Source organism: Geotrypetes seraphini, chromosome 7 (assembly GCF_902459505.1).
Source record: "Geotrypetes seraphini chromosome 7, aGeoSer1.1, whole genome shotgun sequence".
Taxonomy (NCBI): domain Eukaryota; kingdom Metazoa; phylum Chordata; class Amphibia; order Gymnophiona; family Dermophiidae; genus Geotrypetes; species Geotrypetes seraphini.
Window position 1 is genome coordinate 884,544 of NC_047090.1, and position 13,898 is coordinate 898,441.

Consider the following 13,898-nt stretch of genomic DNA (forward strand, 5'->3'; position numbering starts at 1 on the left):
GCACAAACCGCTAAGAGTACAAAAATGAAAAACTTATCTTGTGCTGGAAAATGTTGCCATAAGTGAATTTGCAGCTGCCAGTTCTACTGAGCTCAATTTCAGGACCATCCCTTCGTCAGGAACCTCCAAATTGCTGCTTGAACAATAACTCTCGGTTTTAAAGAAAAACTTACACGCTGAGCTGGGCATGCTCTTGCATGAGATAAGTTTCTCTGACTTATGCAACTCACACTGAAGACTTCCAAATCACTAAATTTTATATATAGTGATATAATTGTGAATGGATCCTGCTTCTCCCTTAGTGCTCACTTGAAGAACTATTATAGAGCCTGTTGAAAGTTAATCTCAAACTTTTAGAGCATGTCATGGGAACAAAGTTTGTCCCTGTCCCCACAGGCTCTGTCCCTGTCTTCCCCCTTTTCCCAAGAGCTGTCTCCATCCCTGTGTCATTCTCTACCACAGATACATCATCCGTGCTTTCAAGAAAGTCCTTGCTGAACATTGAACTAATGATAGTACCTTGGCAAATGTGCCTCCATCACCTCTTGTGGGAGAGTCTGCATTAATTTAACCAAAGCAAATGCTAAAGGAACCCTGACCACTTCTTCCTCATTCACCACTTTGGACTTCACCAGTTTGTGTTCCTCGTCCCTCTTCACCTGTGGCAACAGAAGCAAGCATTATTTGGAGATCTGTTCTATTACCGCCATTAAGGCAACATTTTTACTTAAACTTATTTATAAACCTCATACATTTCTTATATTAGATTTTTACAAGGTGATTTTCTAGCATTTTGCAATCTTGAAATGTTTTCTAATGGGGAACTGAAATGCCTTGTTATTTTTTTTTTAACTGTCCTTTCGGTTTCCAATTCCAGTGGGCTCCTATTCTCATTCAATACCTACTAGATTTCTCATGCTGGTCTTCTTGACTGAAACATGCTTTTTACTCAAATGCTTTGAATGGCCAGATGTTGCAGCAAATAAGCAGTTAAGAATATAAGAAATGCCGCTGCTGGGTCAGACCAGTGGTTTATCGTGCCCAACAGTCCCCTCCCACAGCGGCCCTTAGGTCAAAGACCAGTGCCCTAACAGAGACTAGCCTCATCTGCGTACATTCTGGTTCAGCAGGAACTTGTCTAACTTTGTCTTGAATCCCTGGAGGGCGTTCCAGTTCTCTATCACTCTCTGGGTGAAGAAGAACTTCCTTACGTTTGTATGGAATCTATCCCCTTTCAATTTTAGAGGGTGCCCTCTCATTCTCCCTAACTTGGAGAGGGTGAACAACCTGTCCTTATCTACTAAGTCTATTCCCTTCAGTACCTTGAATGTTTCGATCATGTCCCCTCTCAATCTTCTCTGTTCGAGGGAGAAAAGGCCCAGTTTCTCTAATCTTTCACTGTACGGCAACTCCTCCAGCTCCTTAACCATCTTAGTCGCTCTTCTCTGGACCCTTTTGAGTAGTACCGTGTTTGCTGAGAAGCATTTGAAACACAAATGCAAGACCAGCCACTCTTTACCTTTGCAGTGAGGCATGCCTGCAGCTTGGGTAGGATGTTATTCTTCACAGTTTGTTGAATATTTTGAATCAGATCCTCCAACTCTTCCTTATTCCTTGGCAGCGACGATAAGGACCGTGGAATTTTCTGGCTGCTTTCAGACTCTTTGACCGACACTGCCACTTCCTGTTGGGTCAGCTCAGTTTCCATGGATTTCTCCTTTTCCCCTTCCTGTTCCAAATCCATGGTATCATCCTCTACATCTATCTCGGTCTCCATGGTGCCTGGAATTAGAAGATATACTGAATAAATGCAGGAATAGAGACACGTTGAAAGTAGTGAAACTTAAAATTTCAGATGTGCAGATTCTAGGTGTGGAGGAGGGCGTCGGATGACTGCTTTCAGAATATGCCTCTTGTGACGAGAAGCACGTCCTGTAGGCAGTCATCTAGCATCTCTACTCCTCTCTCCACAGCTCCCCTCCTCCGGGATCCGCCACCGGCAAAGTGACAGGTTCAGGGTCGCGGCTGGAGGGCCTCCTCGCATGTGTGCACATCGACCATCGACGTGATGACATTACGCATGCACGTGACATCATCGCGTTGACGTCCACGCACATCCGGAGGCCATCAGGCCGGGACACCGGGTTTAGTGTGCCACTGCTCCAAACAGTTTGCGGGACACTGGTTTATAGAAACAGGATGCTGAGAATTATTTAAAAAAGGGATGGTTAACAAGACTAAGAATGTTATAATGCCCCTGTATCGCTCCATAGTACGACCTCATCTGGAGTATTGCGTTCAATTCTGGTCTTCTTATCTCAAGAAAGATATAGTGGCGCTAGAAAAGGTTCAAAGAAGAGCGACCAAGATGGTAAAGGGGATGGAACTCCTCTCGTATGAAGAAAGACTAAAGAGGTTAGGGCTCTTCAGCTTGGAAAAGAGACGGCTGAGGGGAGATATGAGTGAAGTCTACAAAATCCTGAATGAAGTAGAACGGGTACAAGTGGATCAATTTTTCACTCCGTCAAAAATTACAAAGACTAGGGGGACACTCGATGAAGTTACAAGGAAATACTCTTAAAACCAATAGGAGGAAATTTTTTTTCATTCAGAGAATAGTTAAGCTCTGGAACGCGTTGCCAGAGGATGTGGTAAGAGTGGATAGCGTAGCTGGTTTTAAGAAAGGTTTGGACAAGTTCCTGGAGGAAAAGTCCATAGTCTGTTATTGAGAAAGACATGGGGGAAGCCACTGCTTACCCTGTTTTGGTAGCATGGAATATTGCTACACCTTGGGTTTTGGCCAGGTATTAGTGACCTGGATTGGCCACCGTGAGAATGGGCTACTGGGCTTGACGGACCATTGGTCTGACCCAGTAAAGCTATTCTTATGTTCTTAAGTAATGTCCTCTTAGTGGATCTAATGCATGGCTTCCACACAAATTTTGTCCACTTCCTTAATTCCTGGTCACATGGGGAGGGGGAGGGGGTTCTTTTATAAAGCACTTTCCAAGGTCAGAAATTTATAGGAAAATACAGATATGATAATGCAATCTGGCTCAGATTCTATAAATGGTACTGGAGGTTAAGTGGCTTGATCGGCATACATAGCCGATCTAGGCGCCTAACTTAATTATTTAATAGGCTTAATCAGCTTAAATTAAAATTAATTGGGTGGTAGGCGCCTACCAGAAAATGGGCATAGTTAAGGGCAGATTGTGGCTGGATCTTGGGCGTGTTTTCCGAACAGGGGTCTAAAATGGACTTAGGCACCAGTATTTAAGCCAAGAAATCCCTGGCATAAGTCCAGTGCGCCTAAGGTTCAGATGCCTACCAGCATCGGTCTAATTTTGGTGCCACTAGATGCAATTCCATAAACACCGCCTAACTGAATTGGGGCCCCTGAGTGCGCTATTTTCCTCCTCCAACCTAAAACATGCCCTTGGAAATGCCTCATGCATTTTTACACCTTCTGAGGGTGGGCAATTTTGGAAACCCTCTCCCCCCAAAAAAAAACAACCCAATTACTACAAGTTAACAGACATTTTACACCAGAAATTTGGTTTTTAAAAATTGGCCTTCCCGTGTGGAGGTAAGTTTACAGGAGGGTTCCTAGGCAGAGGAGATGCCTCTGTTGTACCTGTTTTATATAAGATAACATATGCAACTATGGGCTCCTTTTACAAAGGTGCGTTAGGGCCTTAACGCGCGGAATAGCGCACTAAAATGCCGTGCGCGCTAGCCGCTACCGTCTCCTCTTGAGCAGGTGGTAGTTTTTCAGGTAGCGTGCGCTAATCTGGTCAAAGGAGCCCTATGTGTCTTTATCAATAGCCAAATCAAACACAGGTGAGACCCTGGCCTAGGGCGCCGGTGATAAAGGGTGCCAAAATCCCAGTCTGGTCTACCTTCAGACTTCCAGAAAGATAGATGCTGGACAGGGATTTTGGCACCCTTTATCAATAGTGCCAAAAACTAACCCTGAGCCGGTGCCTCACCTGGTCCAGCGGGAGAAGACTTGAAAGAAGGGAAGATACCAGACCACAGTTGGGGGGGAGGGGGAGAATAGAGATACTGAATTGCAGGGGAGGGGATGCCTATGTAAAATGTATGAGTGGTTGCTCACGAGCTCCACTTAGAGGGACCATAGCTTTTGGCTATACTTGATCCATGATTATGGACCACTAGCTCTTCCTTACGCATCACTTTGTTTCTCTCTTTGGAGTGTTCTGTAGGGATTTTTACCTTCTCTGTACCTATCAGCATCAGCATCTCTCCTTCCCTAAGCTCAACCAGTCCCAAATGGGCCATCCACCATGAAAAATAGAGAACTTTTAACAGATAATTTCGCCCCCAAACATCTGGGGAAGCAGATGGTTTTTGCTAAAAGTTGGGAACAACCCCACTCCTGTAATAATAAATTGTCTAGTTACATCAAACAAACTGGTGATAAAGGGTGCAAATTTGTCTTTCAGGAATTTATTACCAATGAAATGCTGGGAGGTTTTGCATTCTTGATACCTACTTTCTCCATTCTGAATTGCTTCTAGTTGATTCCTAAGAGTCTTGTGATCAAAATGGAAAGCTTCTAGTACAGTTACTAACAACCTGGAAAAGAAAAAAGTACACAAAATCAAATTGCAAAAGGAAATCCCCATTTCTTAGCACCTGGAATTTCATTCAGTGTTGACGACTTTTCTCCTCCCCCACATGAATGATTTTTTGGGGATGGCCATGCAAAAATTAGGGAATACTGCAGACACAGTTGGGTTCATTCCCCTGTCCTCCTCCTGTTGGGGAGTAATTCCGTAAAACAGACCCAAACAGTTGTGCACTAAGGGGCTTATTTTATATATGTCTCCTATAAAACTGGCACATTCTATAAAATCATGCTTAGCGCTGCCTAGGTGGAATTAGGTATCACTAGGCATCCTAATTTTTAGGTGCGCCGTATTTATGTGAGGGTTTTCTTGACCTACGCTAATGGCTCCTTTTACTAAGCCGCTTTAGGGCTTTAAAGCGTGGAATAGCGCGCGCTAAATTGCCACACACCCTAGAAGCGTAGCGCGCGGTAATTTCCTGCGTGCGCTATGAACGCTAGTGCACCTTAGTAAAAGGAGCCCCAAGTTAGATGCAAAACGGCGCCTAATTCCAAAACATGCTCCTGATCTGCCCCTAACCAAACCCTTTGGATATTAGAGAACCAAGCCTATCAAATTAGGTGCCTGTCAATTAATTCCAATTAAAATCAATTATGAGGTTAGGTAGCAATTATCAGGGCAGATTAAGCCTATTAATCAATTAAGTTAGACACCTACATTGGCTAGGCTTGCTGATGAAGGTGCCTAACTTTAGGTGGCCTTTATAGAATTGGCCCCTAATTGCATGTATTACTGATTAGAAGACAAGCAAATATGTGCGTTTATGCCAAAATTCAGTTTGAGTTAGTGCTGCCCGATTCAGGAAAAAAAATTTGATTCGATTTTCCTGCCCAATTGGGTGGTTTTTCTCAAACATCCTGGTGGGTTTATTTTATAGCCTCTTCACCCCCTTTGCCCTTTCCTACCCACACTGTTAAATCCTAGCTCACATTTGCGGTCTAATACCAACTCTGGCAGGCTTCACATTTCAAATCTGACATATTGTAATCACAAAACACAAAATAAAATTATTTTTTCTACCTTTTGATGTCTGGTCATTATTCAAATCATGTTGGACCCAGTCTCTGGTTGTCTTCTGATAATTCGCTTGCCAGGGTCTCCTCCTTTCTTCTTGCTAACCATCCATCTTCCATCTTTGTCCTCCCCTTCCGTTTCCCTTCTCTCCCCCGGAAGTTTGGCATCTTTACTTTTTTTATCTCCATCCCCGCAGCTGCAGCGATGGATCCCACCATCCCCAAATCCACCATCTCTCTTTTTCTCAACTACCCTTCATCCAGCATCTCTCTCTCCTTCCCCACCACCCCAGGGTCCACCAGCTCTCCCTCTCTTTCCAACTACCCTCCTATCCAGTATTTCTATCCCCCACCCCCCCCTCCACACCATCCCTTGTGTCCAATTTCTCTCGCTTTCTGTTCCTTCCCTCCCTAAATCCCATTGTCCACCATCTCTCTCCCTCTCCTCTGTTTTTAGAATCATTATTTCCCCTCTCCCTCCTTCCTCCCCCAGTCCAATATATGCATGTCTCTTTGAACCCCCTCATCCCTCAATCCATGTACTTCTACACCAGGGCCCCCCTCCCCTGAAGGTCTGCCCCCACCGAAGGCCTGCATGTTCCCCCAGCTTCCCCTGAAGGCCTGCTCCCCCGAAGGCCTGCATGTTCCCTCAGCTTCCCCCCTGGCCTCCCGCTCTTACCTTAAGATAATACGGCAGCCTGCAGAGAGGATTGCTGGTGCTGTAGCGATCCTTGCAGGTTGCTGTTGTCCTCAGCAGCATGTTCCCTCTGCCGCGATCCTGCCCCTGACATCAGAGGAGGGGCGGGACTGCGGCAGAGGAAATGTGCCGCTGAGGATGTCGGCAGCCTGCAAGGATTGCTACAGCACTGGTGATCCTCACTACAGGCTGCCGTATTATGTTAAGGTAAGAGTGGGAGGCCAGGGGAGAAGCTGGGGGAACATGACCGTCCCTCTCGCCCCCTAAAGCAGGAGCGGCAGCGGCAGTGGACAGCCAGCATGAGGCAGCGTGCTGCTCCTGCTTTAGGAAGGCACGGGGAGGAGGATCGGTCACTGAATCGGAAGGCTGATTTTTTTAAAAAAGGAATCAAGTTGAATCGATTCACCCGAAGTGAATCGATTTGAATCGGAAATTGGGCAGCACTAGTCTGAGTACTACCCTGTAAATACGGGCATATCTAACACAGAGCACATTTCAAAGGTGGGTGGAACTGCAACAGAAATGTCATAACTTATTTAATTATCTTAATATCTATCACCCAGGATAGCAGAAAAACTGGAAATATCACAACTCCCCCCTCCCCAAATACTACTGCTTATTGAAACTTGAAACAAAAATCATGCATTATGTAAACTCTATTCAGAATACTGAATCACAAACATTTCATTATAGTTACTTCAGAATAACATATGGCGGAGAAAAAAGCCTCAGAACGCCACCTATCAATGATAGTATTTTTTTTTTTTGTGTGGGTGGGGGGTTTAGGGAACCTTAGTGGCATAAAAAATCTTCTCACTGTCTAGGTAGCCTAGTGCAATGCAAATGACTCAATTATGAATCTGAAGATAATGAGGTAGTGGTTTAGCTGAGATATATAGGTGGTTACAAATTTTAGATGGTTTTTAAAACCAGCTACTTAGGACATCCATAGCTACATACACACAGAAAAGTTATTTGTACACGGTAACTACATGGGATAAACTGTATGTGTATGCTGGAAAATTTATGTTAGCGAGAATATTAAACTATTAAATGATCACAGCTCTTAAACGAACTACAGTGCTAAGCACTATTATATAATTACTACTCCATGTGATATTGTGAAATGCTCCGACCCTACACCCCGTGATTTAGTGATAGCACCAAACCGGGGTTCATAAGGGGACCATCATAGCTTTCACCGTCCCCATTACCGACCATACCATGCTACTCAAGTAATTACTGAATAGTCTAACTTTTTGCTAAAATCCTAATAATAATGATTCAACAATAATGACTTATTTGGATATGGCGGTGTTATTAATTATGATGAACCCCAGACGACTTTAAAGCTGCCAATTCAAGTTCTTCTCTTTGGTTCTTATTGACTTTATTTCGAGAATATTACACACATATTTATGTGTGAGACTATCACGTTTGTGGTGAGAATATTACGTTTATCTCACACCTCTGAGAATACCTATTTTTTTGTGATTGTTGCAGTTGTCTGGGTCTCGCTACCTCTGGGTAGGTAGAACCAATGTTTCAGCCATCATGCTGTGGCTTTCTTCAGGGTATGTATGCTGTGAGGTTTGGCTACAGCAGGCGTGTCAAGCTCAATCACATTAAGGGGCCGAAATCTAAAACACAGGCTAAGTCGCTGGCCAGACCCCGCCCCCATAATAGTACTAATTGTAACATCATTTTTTTCCATTCATTTTTCAATATACACACAATATAATCTTATTAACACCACAAAATTAAACTACACAGGTGCAGGCTTGCCATAATCTTTTCTGCACTTCATTAGAATCTGTCTTCCATCACAACTACACACATGCTTTCTCAGCTCTTTAATCAGGAACGTCCGCAGGTAGGGCTAGTCTCAGTTAGGGCACTGGTCTTTGACCAGAGGGCCGCCACGTGAGCAGACTGCTGGGCACGATGGACCAGTGGTCTGACCCAGCAGTGGCAATTCTTATGATTAGGCTATGAGTAGTGAAATCCTAGTAGCCATTTATGTTCCACGTGTTCAAACCTGGGGGAAAGGGGGAGGGGCTTCATTGGAAGAATGAGGGTCTTCCCCAAGTACCTGTGCTCTTATGTCTTCTGTGTCAATACAGCTTTGGGAGATGAAGTAAGTTCTGAGAGTACTGTATGTCTAAAGGTGATCAGGTTAGCCAGAAGCTCTCATTCCCATTCAGGCTTTGACAGATTGTTGTCCTGTTCTGGAAAGTACTTCCATAGCTTTCAAGCAGTAAATCTTCGGGCCGGCTCCTTCCTCCTCATTTCTGCAGTGTGCTCAAAGCAGCAGGCGGCGGCTCCTAAGCATGTCCTGCGCCTGACCCGGAAGCCTTCTCTCCGACGTCGCAACGTCAGAGGGAAGGCTTCCGGATGAGGCCTGGGATGCGTGAGGAACCACTGTCTGCAGCTTTGAGCGCACTGCGGAAATGAGGAGGAGGGAGCCAGCCAGAAGGTGTGGCAAATGAAAACGCCGCATCGCATAAAACTGCGAGGCGGGCCTTGTGTTTGACACCTGTGGGCTAGGGGATCCTCACAGCATACCCTAAAGAAAGCCACAGCTTGATGGCTGAAACGTCATTTCTATCTTCCCAGATGCAGACAACTGCATCATGACTCTGTCTGCGGAAGCCTAAGAGAACACCTATTTTTTGTATCTAGATACCACTTGGGAGCACAGTTTCAATTGGGTGAATTTATTTGACTAAACCATTTGAAAATGCAAGGAAAATCTAAAATACAAACACAAATCCACCTTTTTTTAATGAAAATAAAAAAAGAAAAACAAATAAGGTACTGTACCTTACTCCCAACTTTTGGCTGATCTGTCCAGTTTGCAAAACATGTATAAGATGCTTTAAATGATACATATAGGCTGACCAAGCCAGGTGCTTGCACAAGGCACCCACCATCTCCACCGATGCGTTTATCATGTTTTCATGCTACAGAAAGAGATAAAATAATTTTTCTTGTAGTAACACATAGTAATGTTGACCAAACAGGCAATGTTTCCTTAGGTTTAAACAAAGCTATGGGCTTCTCAATTGCATATTATTTTTCTCATTATTTTCAGTGCAAATTTTCCTGGTGCAACAGGTATCTTTAACAGAAGTATTGATAACATGAGCTCACCTTAAGCATTTTCTCATCAAAAAGTGCAGTGGTTGCATAAGGCATGATGTAATTCTGCAGAGACTTGGAGGAAAGTGAAACTTTTGCTTCAGTAAGGTGATTTGCCAGCTTCCTCAAGGCTCGGGCTCGTCTGTGGATCTAAAGAAAATTTAAGGGTTGATATTTGCTCGATTCTGATTTTAAAAACTTTTGTTAAAGGCACACTGCATGCTGATGTGCCTCTTTGGAGAGAAACAGTGGCTTGAAAGCTCAGGATAAGTTATTAATGGGTGATCAGATGCTGCCTAGCAATGAGGAATACAAATAGCAAAAAATGGGGCCAGCCATACCACTAGTCACTAATGTATCTGGGGCAATGGGGAATTAGGTAACTTTCCCAGGGTCACAAGGAGCAGCATGGGTTTGAACCCACAACCTCAGGGTGGTTAAGGGACTGGAAGAGTTGCCATACAGTGAGAGGCTAGAGAAACTGGGCCTCTTCTCCCTTGAAAAGAGAAGACTGAGAAAGGACATGATCGAAACCTTCAAGATAATGAAGGGAATAGACTTAGTAGAGAAAGAGAGATTGTTCACCCTCTCCAAGGTAGAGACAACAAGAGGGCATTCTCTAAAGTTAAAAGGGGATAGATTCTGTACAAACGTAAGGAAGTTCTTCTTCACAGAGAGTAGTAGAAATCTGGAACGTTCTTCTGGAGGCTGTTATAGGGGAAAGCACCCTCCAGGGATTCAAGATAAGGTTAGACAAGTTCCTGTTGAACAAGAACGTACACAGATAAGGCTAGACTCAAGTAGGGTACTGGTCTTTGACTTAAGGACCTCTGTGTGAGCGGACAGGTGGGCACGATGAACCACTGGTCTGACCCAGCAGCGGCAATTCTTATGTTCACTGTGCGACACTGGAGATATATAAGGACAGATACACCTGCACTATAAGCTATGTTTTTACAGCAAAACCACCATACCTGGATGTGTTTCATGTTCTCAAAGAAATCCATCTCTGGATCATTGTAATCTGTGAGAGGAACCAAATCCTGAAACTCTGGGTGAGTAGGGTAGGTCCGAATCAAGCAAGAAAGTAATGTTGTGTAGTCCTGCTGAACACTCTAAAACCACAAAAAGACAAAGATGATTTGTGAAAAGAAGAAAATCACAGATCACGTGTCACCTGTAAATGAAGAAATAAAAATCTTTTCACAATGAATTTCCTTGTACAATTACCCATTCCTGAAATTCTGTTTATCTCCTACAGATAATGGACGGATACTATAGTGAAAGTTTCTTCAGGTGGCCTAGAACTTTTATTTTCCCTCAAAAGAGCCTCTATCTCTTGAACTGGCCTAAAGGTCGTCTTCTAATGCTTGCCAACTCTCTTAGTTCAAAATAAGTCTTGTCCAAGCCTTAATCTGAATCCTGCAGGCAGTCCAGCCATTGCTTTGGGCCACCAACTGGTCCTTCAGAAACACCCCATAAAGAATGACCTCAGAATCTGGCAGAACGTTCCAGTCTTGGCAGGGAATGTCAAGGCTCTATCCCAACTCAATTAGCCTACCTAAATCCTCCTTGGGCACTGCTTAAGTAAAGTGACACTTGTTCAGATAGTGTTAGCTCTATGAATCCTTGTTATTTTAGCTGCTGGTTGCCTCGAACACTTATGATTTTAAAGTGTTTGAGGCTTGTGCAGATAAGGACAGAGCTTGCAAGAATGGGGCAGGGACAGGAAAAGAACTCACCTGTGGGGAGGGGGAAAAGTTTTTTCAAGTTTTATTTTAATTTGATGAATCGCTTAACTTAATTTTTACTAAGCGAGTTACAGCATAAAAAGATAACATTTATTTAAACATAATGTTTTTGTTTTTTAAAAAAAAAAGAAAAGTTATTTTTAAAACAATAGTTAGAACCAACAGACATACAGACCGACCGAAACATTAGGCAAGAAAGGGCAGAATTACAATTCAGTATTTTCCAGGGTATAGAAAACCATAAACGAGGGAAAAAACATTAGGAGGGGGAAGGTAAAGATGTAAAAGGTGAAAAAAAATTTGTCCCCGTGTCATTCTCTAGCTATAACCTTAAAGGTTCTTGTGCCAGGATGCCCTCTACGGTCATATAATCAGGCACTGCTTGATGTTCCAGATTTTAAACAAATAAGACTTGAAATGTACAGACTCAACTTTTATGGTTTTGGGATCTCCTCCTCCTCTGAGGGACACTTACTTCGGTCTTGCTCTTTAGTCCTTTTTTCAGAGACTCCAATAATATGCGCTGGATTATCTCCTTGAATTCATCCTCTGTGCAGTCTACAGTCGCCAACCGATTGATTATACTCATCAAGCAAAGACAGGCACTATCGCTCAATGACATTTCCCCCAGCTGAAAAGGAAAACAGCCAGGTTACATAAAAGGGGAATCATTTTTATAAGGTCATTCTCGAGCACATATAAATGAGGTTGCGACAACCATTTTGAGATTGGAACTGGCATGGGCAGGAGCAACTGGAGATCTCTTTCCTGATTATACCACTAGGTCCCAGAGATTGCAAGGGAGGTCTGAGGAGCCTGTGAGTGTATGGGAGGCAGAGGAGGCTTCTGTTTGGCGAGGGGGGAGGGGGAGGGCTATAGAACCTTAGTGGTAATCAGGGGCCATAGCAGTCAATTTCAGTTGCAACCAAAAGGCAGTTTCTGTTGCCCAGCCCTAGGGCAGTGGCTCTCAACCTGGTCCTTAAGTATTGTCTACCCAGAGCTTCCTAAACTTTGTATCATGAACCCCAAAACTCATTAAATCCATATTTGGGGTCTCAACCTGGGAAAGCTATCCATAGAGCAGGGGTGTCAAACTCAGTCACATTAATGGGCCGAAATCCAAAACACAGGCTAAGTAGCAGGTTAGACCTGCCCAATCTCCACCCCCAGACCCCGCCCCCCTAATAGTACTAATTGTAACACCATTTTTTCCATATACACACACACAATATAATCTTATTAACAACACATTATGGTTAACCACAAAATTAAACTACACAAAGCATACTCTATGCTTCTCAACATTCATTCCTACCAGAACACAGATATGCAAATACAGGACCACAAACTAAAAGTGCTAATATATACAAACAAAACCCTAAGATTCAAGACTCTGCATGCAGTACAACCCCAGAGAAAAAGACACAAATGCATTTCTTCCTGAACAGTGCAAAATATAGACAGCCGATGAAAATTCTCAAAATTGACACAATTCAGTCACTAAATTGAAAATAAAATCATTCCCCCTTCCTTTGTTGTCTCCCTCCCTCCATGCTGTGCCTCAACTAGGTGCCTCCCTCTGGCGGATGTCTTACCTTCTGGCTGGCTACCGCCTGGCCGTTTTATGTGGCCGCATTGTGCACAAAACCGCGGGCGACAGCTCCTCGCGCATTGCACACCTCATCTGGAAGCATTCCCTCTGACGTTGCGACATCAGAGAGAAGGCTTCCAGTTCAGGCGCAAGACGCGTGTAGGAACCACTACTCGCGGCTTTGTGCACACTGCGGCAGTGAGGAGGAGGGAACCGACCAGAAGATAACACTGGGGGCGGCAATGAAAATGCTGCATTGCAATGCGGGCCGCATAAAACGGCCAGGCGGGCCTCGAGTTTGACACCTGTGCCATAGAGGGATCAACAGCTTGCACCTTTTGGGGGTCGTGCGCTTTCTGTAGCCACAGCCACGGAATGTTCGATAAGTAGTACTCCAGCCAATCTTCTTCTCAGGATGTCCACAATGATTGTTTGAAATACATTTGCATATAACAGAGGCAGCACAAGCAAATGTATTTCTTATGGATATCCTGAAAACTAGACTGGCTGGTCTGGGGGTAATGGGAGGACTTAACGGTCTAAATGAAAATCACTGTTCTAGAGTTCAGCTGAAACTCCCATCAGGACATTTATTTATTTTATTATTTATATACCACTTATATCCGAAGTGGTTTACATTCAGGTATTTTATCATATTTCCCTCTCTGTCCCGGTGGGCTCAAACTCTATCTAGTGTACCTGGGGCAATGAAGGGATTAAGCGATTTGCCCAGGGTCACAAGAAGCAGCGAGGGATTTGAACCCACAACCTCAGGGTGCTGAGGCTGTAGCTCTAACCCCTGCGCCACACACTCCCAGATGTGACAAGATTCAGCAGTTATCCTTGGAAAGAAAAGAAAAATCCCCCCACCTAGCTTTATTTAGATACTGTACTACGACGGGAACTCCCCACAGCCATTTCCTATTGGCGATCTACACGGGGCAGGAGCGTAGGAAGATCGTGCCCCAAAAGCCCGCTAAACCACCAGGTGAGCCCGGGATGCCGGGGGGAAGGCAAACTATGGGGTTTTTTTTTCTTTTTTTCCCCCTC

The 13,898-nt window shown here is 44.1% G+C and overlaps 1 protein-coding gene across 1 annotated transcript in view; it reads right to left on the reverse strand.

Annotated features, from left to right (window-relative positions):
- Window positions 1-13,898, reverse strand: part of UTP20 (UTP20 small subunit processome component) — a 204,108-nt gene that overhangs the window by 50,402 nt on the left and 139,808 nt on the right. The window contains exons 36-42 of the mRNA XM_033952529.1: window positions 11,733-11,888; window positions 10,481-10,621; window positions 9,519-9,656; window positions 9,189-9,328; window positions 4,520-4,602; window positions 1,520-1,782; window positions 520-659 (exon numbers count right to left, since the gene is read on the reverse strand). Coding sequence (XP_033808420.1) covers window positions 520-659; window positions 1,520-1,782; window positions 4,520-4,602; window positions 9,189-9,328; window positions 9,519-9,656; window positions 10,481-10,621; window positions 11,733-11,888 — 1,061 coding nt within the window. The remainder of the gene's footprint in view (window positions 1-519; window positions 660-1,519; window positions 1,783-4,519; window positions 4,603-9,188; window positions 9,329-9,518; window positions 9,657-10,480; window positions 10,622-11,732; window positions 11,889-13,898) is intronic.